The sequence below is a fragment of the Lolium rigidum genome, chromosome 3 (assembly GCF_022539505.1).
Source record: "Lolium rigidum isolate FL_2022 chromosome 3, APGP_CSIRO_Lrig_0.1, whole genome shotgun sequence".
In the NCBI taxonomy this organism is placed as follows: Eukaryota; Viridiplantae; Streptophyta; class Magnoliopsida; order Poales; family Poaceae; genus Lolium; species Lolium rigidum.
In genome coordinates this window covers 351,320,941-351,331,667 of record NC_061510.1, presented here as the reverse complement: position 1 = coordinate 351,331,667, position 10,727 = coordinate 351,320,941, and the positions used below count along the sequence as shown (strand labels likewise).

At 43.8% G+C, this 10,727-nt stretch overlaps 1 protein-coding gene across 1 annotated transcript; it reads right to left on the bottom strand.

Annotated features, from left to right (window-relative positions):
• Positions 1 to 653: 653 nt before the first annotated feature.
• LOC124704059 (14-3-3-like protein A) lies at positions 654 to 3,631 on the bottom strand. Its single transcript, XM_047236304.1, has 6 exons — positions 3,514 to 3,631; positions 2,175 to 2,617; positions 2,000 to 2,078; positions 1,664 to 1,786; positions 1,118 to 1,234; positions 654 to 1,032 (listed from the first exon to the last, which is right to left on the bottom strand). Exons 2-6 carry the CDS (start codon positions 2,579 to 2,581, stop codon positions 976 to 978), a joined length of 783 nt encoding a protein of 260 aa, XP_047092260.1. The 5' UTR covers positions 2,582 to 2,617; positions 3,514 to 3,631; the 3' UTR covers positions 654 to 975.
• Positions 3,632 to 10,727: the final 7,096 nt, after the last annotated feature.

Genomic DNA, 10,727 nt, shown 5'->3' with positions numbered 1-10,727 from the left:
ATAATTGATTGTCAACTGGTGTTTTCAAATTATTACTACCTCCATCCCAAGGCTTAAGGCCTATATTTTTTCGGAAAGTTAAACTATATTAAGTTTGATTAAGTTTTTATAAAAAATCATACAAAATTAATATTATTAGATAGATAATGAAATATATTTTCATGCGCTATCTATAAATATCATATTTATTGATAGATTATTCTAAAATTTTAATTAAACTTTACTTGCTTTGACTTTTCCAAAAAAAAAACCTTAAACTTTGGGATGAAGGTAGTATGATTCAAAAAACATGTCACTACTTGCAATCAATAGACAAGCAAATTTCTATAAAACGATACTTATGCGTAGATAAGACCGAATGCATTTAGAAAGGACATGGCACAGAGTAAACATTGTGCAGACGTATTCTCGATAGTTAAAATGCTAGATGGTGGAATCAGAAATGAGGGTTTGAGTTCAGCAGAACTAACGATTATAAACATAACGTCTCTTTTTGTAAAATACGAAGTAACCATGCCACCAAATTTTCTTAGGTTTGGTACTTTTATTGGAGAAGGTATATAGCTGGAGGCTCCGTTCCAGAACAGAGCTCACCACAATAGAACATCTCACCAAGTTGACAAAAAAAAACAAAAATAGGTAAACTTTTGAGGTGTTTAGACGCCAGCATCATCAATCATTAACAAGCCAATGAAAATTGCTAATACAGCAATACTAATAATGTGCTGCAATACAGGAAATAGTTTGAAATCTGCTAATGAACTAATAACGCGTTCCTGAAGCAATGATGCCCACATGATGCCCTCATGACTGTAGTCCACTAGGTACTTCAGCTCGACACGCTTCGCATAGCACGATCCTACTACAGCTTATGATTCACATAGTGCAACTGACCCTAGTACATCTTATGATTCGAATAATACAGGTAGCTGCGAAATTGACTCAGAAATAAACTTGTGCGGACACAAGGGAGAGTTAGTGTCCCTCTCCTTCAGGCTTCGAGGCTTCCTTGATCTCATCACCACCCTCATCCTGGGAAAGAACAAATTGGCATTATCAGCAACAAGGTTTTCTACACTACTCATGATGAAATGGAACACGTGAAAATGGGAAATACCGCGTTATCTGAGGTCCAGAGAGTCAAGTTGTCACGAAGGAGCTGCATGATCAAGGTGCTGTCCTTGTAAGACTCCTCACCAAGGGAGTCCAGCTCAGCAATAGCTTCATCAAATGCCTATTAGAAGTACAGACACAGATTTAGCCTCATTTTAGATAGTAGATGGCAGATACATTCATCAGAGACCACTATTCCTAACTGCCAAATTATGATTAAAAATATACTTCTGGTAGCATGAATCATTTTGATTGGTTGGATTAGTTCATACATAGTTGGGAGTCAGGAAAATGAATAAAATAGAACTTTACAGATCAAGTTAATAGTAGCACTGTTCACTGTTGATCTCACATATAATCTCTTAATTTCATAAAACATGAACGAAAAATATCAGACATGACCATTTATCAATTTCACCAGCGATCAAAATCATGTAACTTCAATAAACAGCATTTCAGTAAACCCAGTTCAAATAGCAATTATTAATGAATGATGCGAAATAGATTCCTCGCAATGAAGTAAACGATAAGCATAAAACAGAGAACTAACCTGCTTGGCAAGGTTGCAAGCGCGGTCTGGAGAGTTCAGGATTTCATAGTAGAACACAGAGAAGTTAAGGGCAAGTCCAAGCCTTATCGGGTGAGTGGTAGGCAAGTCAGCAAGGGCAATGTCCTGAATAAGTAATCATATGTCAGCAAACACAACATAAAAAAAACAAAAGGATGGCCAGCATAGCATAATTATCCAGTTTGTACTTCTCAATAAACTTTTTTCATTAGCAACACATAATATACAGAATAGGTCATGTCTGTATTGATCTTTCTAGATAAAATGATGATAACAAAACTGATGAGATCAGATAAGCAAACATTCAACGAAACCAACCTGTGCTGACTTGTATGCTACAAGAGTGTTCTCGGCTGCTTCTTTCCTCTCAGCTCCTGCCTTAAACTCAGCGAGGTACCTATGTATTTCCGAACAGAGAATAAACATTAGAACCACACAGATCCAGTAAATTACTGACTTGCCTCAATACTCAACATGGCAACAAAATAAATACCTGTGGTAATCACCCTTCATTTTGAGGTAGAAGACCTTGGACTCAGCTGCGGTGGCAGAGGGAACGAGGTGGGAATCCAGAAGCTTGAGGATGCCATCGCAGATCTTGCTCAGCTCAGTCTCGATCCTGGTACGGTACTCCTTGATGGAGGCAACATAGGCCTCGTTGCCACGGCTCTCCTCCTTCTGCTCAATGGAGGAGATGATCCTCCAGGACGCCCTCCGGGCACCAATCACGTTCTTGTAGGCCACGGAGAGCAGGTTGCGCTCCTCAACAGTGAGCTCGCCAACATCGGCGGTCTTGGCCACCTTCTCCATGAACTCCACCATCTCCTCGTAACGCTCGGCCTGCTCGGCGAGCTTGGCCATGTACACATTCTCCTCACGGGTTGCCTCGGCGGTAGACATCCTCCCTCTCGTTTGTTACAGAATCCTGCTCGGTACCTGCGAAAACTGTATTAGAACGATTGCTGACTTGCACGCTGGTAGATCAAAAGGTTCAAGCTGTTACCACTTGCACATCATTCAATAGAATATATACCATAGTCTGAAAAGCAGCCAACATGAGAATAACAGTTTAAAAACTAACTCGCACTTTTGAACCCAGAGGAATCATTTCAGAGAGTGGTGGCACCTAGATATTCTGCTCCTTTTATTCTTCTGCCAGCATTCCACTAGACAGAATCTAATCTAACACGATGGAACTTGAGATCATGAAAACAATATTTCTCAGAACATCAAGGAACAGACTAGCAGTCGAAACTAACAACGTCACGCACAAACTTATACATCCTTCTCCAGATCTAGAGTTCGATCTACGCAAGTCAGATCACATACACCGAGAAGACGCTGGATCTACAGACCTAGCGCTACGGGGAAGAGCCGCACGTGCGCATTACCATGTCAGCGATCCGTCATCCATGCAGATCTCAAATCCTGCTAAAATCCCCCGCTCGATCTCCGCTGTAATCACCCCAAATCGGGAGAGAGACGCCTCGCAAAGCCCAGTTCCGGCGGGAAACACCACTGCTCACTCGAACCCTAAACTCAAACATCAGATCCGACCTCGAACCGTAATTAATCCACCAATCTAACCCTAGATCTAGCCCGATCCATCCTAGAATCGACCCCGCCGTACAAAATAAACGCGAAACTGCCACGAATCCGAATCGACCACCACAGAGCAAGCGGAAAACAACCTCACCTCGGACGATTCCCGCAACGAGAAACAACAACAGCAATCGGCGGCGCGCACCAGCAGCAACCGCAACGGGGAAAAGGAGAGATTCAGTTGAGGGAGAGCGAGGGGGGAGGAGGAGGAAAGGGGCGGGGCGCAATACCTTTCCTGCGGCGCTCGGCTTTCTCTCACGGGGTCCGGGGTGCGGGATCGGATCTCGGGGGTGTGCGCGGGCGCTGGTGTATGTAGGGGAGGTTCGTGGGAGGGAGGAGTGGGCGAGGGGCGGGGTGGGGATAGAAAAATAGGAGGGGCGGGCGGGTGCGGCCCCTCGGGAAGCTCGCCTCGCAGCGGGGGCAGCCGTCCAATCGCGGGCCGACGCGCCGGGCCCGGGCGGCGCCACGAGGCGCGGTCAAAGCGGAGAGGGGGAGCCGGTGCGTGGGACGTGCTCACTGGACCGGCGAGGTACGTGGCGGGGTGGCACTGGACCGGCCGCGCCTGGCTGGAGCTGCTTTGACCTCGCGGCGGAGAGGTGTGCGCCGATCGGGCTCTCGTGGTCACGTCACATGGTTCGGCTACGGCTTTTGGCCGTGCGTGCCCAACAAATACACCAACCAACCACCCGGCTAGGGCCTATAGGGGTGTGGGATGGCCTTGGATAGTTGGATCCAAAATGGTGTCTCGGAGTTGTTACGGAGTAATTATTTTTATTATACAGTAACATGTCTATGGCTAGTCGAGTTAATTTTACCTGCCAAGATGGACGAAATCATGAACAGTGAAATTTTTGATCAAAATTGTACTCCCTCCATTCTCATGTCTCGGTTGTGTCTACATACATCCATTTTTTTTTTGAGGTAAAAACATAATATATTAAGCAAGCAAGCCGTCTCATTAAAAATCTTCCAGTCCCCTTAGGTACCCTGATAAGGAAAAGAGTGTGTCAAAAATTTGCTGCTCCAAACTCAAAGTATAGTTACATCATCCATAAGGGTTTGGGTAATAAACCTAGGGGGCTCATCGACCCAAATACAAGAAATATGTGAAATAAAACTATTCCTAGCAATCAAATGAGACACTTCATTAGTCTCCCTCGAACAATGCTTGTACTCGACCTTCCCTATCATACTTGTCATGGTAATACAGTCTGCATAAACTGCGGTTGCTTCATTCCACATCTCCACTTCTCCTGAGCAGTAGCTGATAACCTCTATCGAGTTCGGCTCGGCTTCGAGTGCATTACATGTTGTTGAGGCATCGCAAATTCATGTAAACTTAACGTCCACATTGACATGTATGTGACATTGGAACGGGGTACAATAAACTTCACACGCTAGCACGTGTTGTCTAGCCGAGTTTGGATTCGACGCTTTCGAAACTAAAGCTACTCGCCACAACACCTTGTTGTGCATCAACATGCCAAGGAGTCGTTGGAGCTTGGAAGCATGGGAGTAGACTATGCCACAATGTGAAGATGGCATGCGCTTCCTGGAGTTGGCAATGTTGGTTGAAGGGGTCCCTCGGCTAGCCTTGAGAACGCCAGAGAGCGTTGTAGCACATTGATGTCGTGGTTAGTTCCTGCCGTGCCAAGGAAAGCGTGCAAATTTAGAGGTCATAATCAGGCACAGCCTCAATTATGACACTGCACTCTCCGTAGTGTTCCTTGTACAACCCTTGCTAAGTAAATGGGCAATTCTTTCCAACCCCAGTGCATGCAGTCGATACACCCGAGCATCCTAGGAACCTCTTGCTGCATTTTGTGCCAAGATGAGAGTGGTATCTTCTTCTTTTGGTGCCCTCAAATAGTTTGGCCCAAACACTCTGCCCTGCAAAACCTGGTGACAGTGTCGAAGCATGTCGAATCGGCCATGCATAGATAGTCATTAGCTACATGGGAGCTCTATATGCAAGACAGCGGATAGCAGCCATGAACTTCTGAATCGATGAGAATCCCCATATGCCGGTGCAGTTTTTTTTTGCACATGAAGTATGTCTAACATCCTAGTATTTGAGCTTACAAATGAGAGGAAACAGGTGTGTACATTGTATTCATTCATAGAAATTTTGGGTAATTTTCACGCTTTTACACAAACTTGTCACAGTGAATGAGGTTTCACTGGAGTTCATGAAATTGAAGTAGACCATCAGGTTAAACGCTATAAACTTCAATGTAACATTTGGTAAAACCTTGTTTTGGGTAGAGGTGGTTTGAACTAAGAGTTAGATCTAGTGGGATTAGATCTAATACAAGAACACATCAGGTAAGGATCAAATACAAGATCTTCTAAAGGCTCAGAATATGGTATTCCTTACAACAACATATGAATACATGTTTAATTGTAAAATCAAAGAGCCAGAGAATTAAGAAACTATTCTTGACTTATCTTTTTCTTGTCTTTTACTAAATCAATATTTCTGCCATGATTCTCATGATATATCTTCAACTCTAATCCAGAACTCATGTCAAGGAAATTCACATAAGTACTTTATCAAACCTTGACAATTCTATTCTTGTCTATCTAGATCTACCTTCACAAATCAGAGAAGGGAGAGGAACATTTCTATATTCAGATGAACATACCATCACTTCTTACAACCCTAGGATATTATTCAAGTCAATTCCTTGTAAGTAAAGGCATGGATATACCCTTAGCCATGCCTATATCCAAGAGAGTACAAGATAAGTACTATACCCTAGTTGATAAAGCCAATATTTGATATTGGAGATGACAACCATGTGTCACTAATACTACCTTAGGAAGTCAACCCTTGATTATCAAAACTTTGTTATGATCATAAACCCTAAGAATTTGAAGGAATAAGTTATTTAAAATAATTTGATCATGTTGACTACATGATTAAGCCTTGGAGATATAGAATTACAAGTTAAACCCTGATATGATAAGCAGATATCATCCATCACCTGAAATTATAGGGAGCCTACTAATAAGTAACCCTAGCTTATTATTAACAGCTTGAATAGAAAAAACTATGGAATTGTATTAAAACCATGCCTAGAAAATTGTGTCAACTCTAACACATATCAAAGATTTGAGTCGAATCGGACGAACGAGGTGGGAAAGGACCTAGGTGGCACGCCCAAAGGGTGTGGGTGTGCCACCTGCCCTCTTTTCTAGCCTGCTGACCTCCTGGTGGCCCATTTTGGCTCATTTTGTTCGTCTCAAAATTTCCGAAGCGTGCCACTGATCTTGCTCTTTTTGGAGTCCCGTAGCTCTTGTAATGTCAAAAACACTAAAAAGAGGCATTTTGTGCCAAACAGAATTAGAACCGAAGGAGAGGGGATTGTTTTGAAAATCCACTAAAACATCATAAAACATGGGAATAACATTATATAAGATGCAAATATGTGGTAATATGTTGCAATAAAGTGTAAAGTTCACGTATGCATTTCACATGCATGAATTGCCTATGACTTTCTGATCCATGGTTGTAGCTAGTGTATTAAACACCTCTTTCTCTATAATGAACTTGTTGAGTTCGCTCGTTCTCACCCTTATTTAAACCCCCTGCTTAGATCCAGAGGCATCAAAGGAGAAGTTACTTTGAAGATCGAAGATAAAGAAATCAACTACTACAAAGGCAAGAACCCGATCGAGGAGTCTACGAAGTGAACTACTACTTACTCCCTGGTAGAAACCTAGACTAGCAATAAAGGGAAACACTTCCCTAACCTTAGCACCTAAATAGCTAGAGTCTAGCTAGTAGTTCTTTAGTAAGCCAAGTAGCTCTATAGGTAGAGAATAGTACTAGGTCTAGTTTACTGTTGCTCTTCTGAAATTTATTTGCAGTTTTACCTCATTGCAGCGTAGGAGGCTATGCTGATCTTTTGTAAAAAGAGTCCGTGAGTAATCTTATAGTCATTCCTTGGACTCGCATATGTTTCTGGTGTACCACTCTGAGGGATGTAATACTAGTGGCACGGTGTTTCATTGGTGCTATATCAACAACTTGCATACTACATCATGCAGTGGCATGCTGGGTCACCACAGTATATGTCATACTCCCTGATGCCGAACACAACCTTCATGAACAGGTCCTTGTTCATCCTAAAGCAACGTTGAAAATCCTTTGGCGTATGTGTTGCGTTGTCCACTAGTAGGAAAACCATTATAGGTAGAAACAACAACTGTGGCGCACGAAACTGCCCATGCGCCACAAAATTATTTCTGTGGCGCACCAACATCATGCGCCACAAAACATTGAAAGTTTCTGTGGCGCATGTGCTAGGTCATGCGCCACAGAAATTGCACATTCTGTGGCGCACTATGGTCGGTGCGCCACAGAAAGTTTGTGGGGCCCACGAGGGGTCCACCACTGCACATGGGCGAAGGATATATTCTGTGGCGCATGGACCAATGTGCGCCACAGAAATTTAAATTTCTGTGGCGCATGGACCAATGTGCGCCACAGAAATTTAAATTTCTGTGGCGCACATGGCTCCATGCGCCACAGAATATCCTGCGGGGACCACCCCCCGGCTCACGCCACCAAGATTCTGTGGCGCATATGCTGATATGCGCCACAGAAGTTCATGTTTCTGTGGCGCATATCAGCATATGCGCCACAGAATGTGCACAGTAGATCTAGCTTTTTGGGCAGCTTTCCCCCTCTTCTCCTCCACCCACCACCCTTTCCATTCTTGTCTCCTCCAACCAGCTCGTGTTGCTCCTCTCTCCCACTCCATTTTGGTCATACTTTCCTCCATTGTTGATAGCCCTAAGCCTATTTTGTGGGCATATTTGTGAGGGGAAGCCACTCCAACTTGTAGAGGGGTACTAAAAACCACAATTCTCTTTCCCTCCTCCTCCACTTTCCCTTTTGCATGGTCCATTGTTTTCTCTCCACCATGATTGGTAGATTTGTGAGAGGTTGAGTACTATTGGATGCATGTTTTGTGTGTATGGATGTTTTGTAGGTGAAGATTATCGCGCTACCGGACGGTTTGCGGTGGCGAGACGATGATGTTTATATGTGTTGAGCTTTGTGTTGTGGTTGAATGTTTGCTTGCGAAGAAGCTTATTTGTGTTGTTGGTTTGTGCCGGCGTGTGGTGCATGGATGTTTTCCGAAATGTTGATTCATTTCCATTTCGGCAAATTCTTGCACTAGCCATATGTCCTACTTTTAGGATAGGTCATACCGAAATTTTCCGGCGAATGCATGCATGTGTACTGTTTGTGCATGGTGTGTGTGGTTCTAATTAACTCTCTTTTGCTCTATATATGTATGACGCGCAGTCAACCATGGTCGTCCATATGAGGGAAGGACAAGTGGTTAGATACAAGGTGAACGCGAAGGCCGACATGGTTAGGAACAACATGACCCTTGATACGTCTCCGACGTATCGATAATTTCTTATGTTCCATGCCACATTATTGATGATATCTACATGTTTTATACACATTATATGTCGTATTTATGCATTTTCCGGCACTAACCTATTAACGAGATGCCGAAGAGTTTTGCTGCACCGGTTCATCCTTGTGTTTGTTTCAAATAACCTTGCTAGCCTAAACCTTGTATCGAGAGGGAATACTTCTCATGCATTCAAAATCCTTGAGCCAACCACTATGCCATTTGTGTCCACCATACCTACCTACTACATGGTATTTCTCCGTCATTCCAAAGTAAATTGCTTGAGTGCTACCTTTAAATTTCCATCATTCGCCTTTGCAATATATAGCTCATGGGACAAATAGCTTAAAAACTATTGTGGTATTGAATATGTACTTATGCACTTTATCTCTTATTAAGTTGCTTGTTGTGCGATAACCATGTTTTCTGGGGACGCCATCAACTACTCTTTGTTGAATATCATGTGAGTTGCTATGCATGTCCGTCTTGTACTGAAGTAAGGGAGATCTACCACTTTATTGGTTAGAGCATGTATATTGTTAGAGAAGAACATTGGGCCGCTAACTAAAGCCATGAATCATGGTGGAAGTTTCAGTTTTGGACATATATCCTCAATCTCATATGAGAACATTAATTGTTGCTACATGCTTATGCATTAAAGAGGAGTCCATTATCTGTTGTCCATGTTGTCCCGGTATGAATGTCTAAGTTGAGAATAATCAAAAGCGAGAAATCCAAAATGCGAGCTTTCTCCTTAGACCTTTGTACAGGCGGCATGGAGGTACCCCTTTGTGACACTTGGTTAAAACATGTGTATTGCGATGATCCCGGTAGTCCAAGCTAATTAGGACAAGGTGCGGGCACTATTAGTATACTATGCATGAGGCTTGCAACTTGTAAGATATAACTTACATAATACATATGCTTTATTACTACCGTTGACAAAATTGTTTCATGTTTTCAAAATCAAAGCTCTAGCACAAATATAGCAATCGATGCTTTCCTCTTTGAAGGACCTTTCTTTTACTTCTATGTTGAGTCAGTTCACCTATTTCTCTCCACCTCAAGAAGCAAACACTTGTGTGAACTGTGCATTGATTCCTACATACTTGCATATTGTGTAGGATAACGTTGCATAGAAAACAAAAAATTTCCTACCGCGAACACGCAATCCAAGCCAAGATGCAATCTAGAAGACGGTAGCAACGAGGGGGTATCGAGTCTCACCCTTGAAGAGATTCCAAAGCCTACAAGATGAGGCTCTTGTTGCTGCGGTAGACGTTCACTTGCCGCTTGCAAAAGCGCGTAGAAGATCTTGATCACGATCGCTTCGGCGCCACGAACGGGCAAGCACCTCCGTACTTGGTCACACGTTCGGTTGTTGATGAAGACGACGTCCACCTCCCCGTTCCAGCGGGCAGCGGAAGTAGTAGCTCCTCTTGAATTCGACAGCACGACGGTGTGGTGTCGGTGGTGGTGGAGAAATCCGGCGGAGCTTCGCTTAAGCGTGCGGGATGTGGTGGAGGAGAGAGACCGCTAGGGTTTGGGGAGAGAGGGGGTTGGGCGCCGGCCCTCTAAGGGGTGCGGCCAAGGCTGAGGCTTGAAGTGATCAGCCCCCCTCTCCTATGCCCCTCATTATATAGGTGGAAGCACCAAGAGTTCTAGTCTAAGTCTTCGAATAAGACCCCAACACTAAAACCTCCCATATGTGGGAAACCTACTCAAGGAGGGAGTCTTACCCAAGGTGGGACTCCCACCTTTCCTTGAGGTGGGTTGACCGGCCACCCTAGGGGAGTCCACCTTGGACTCCTCCCCTTTAGGGTTGGCTGGTCATGCAAGGTGGAGTCCCTCCGGGACTCTACTTTCCATGGTGATTTCTTCTAGACTTTTCTAGAACCTTCCGAACACTGCCATAAATGCACGGATCATTTCCAAACTTGGAATATGACTTCCTATATATGAATCTTATTCTCCGGACCATTCCGGAACTCCTCGTGATGTCGGGA

Coding starts and splice junctions, on each gene's coding strand:
- LOC124704059 (XM_047236304.1), bottom strand. CDS start 2,581: ATGTCTACCGCCGAGGCAACCCGTGAGGAGAATGTGTACATGGCCAAG. Junction 1,787..1,999: donor TAGCATACAAGTCAGCACAG/GTTGGTTTCGTT, acceptor TTACTTATTCAG/GACATTGCCCTTGCTGACTT. Junction 1,033..1,117: donor TCTGGACCTCAGATAACGCG/GTATTTCCCATT, acceptor GTTCTTTCCCAG/GATGAGGGTGGTGATGAGAT.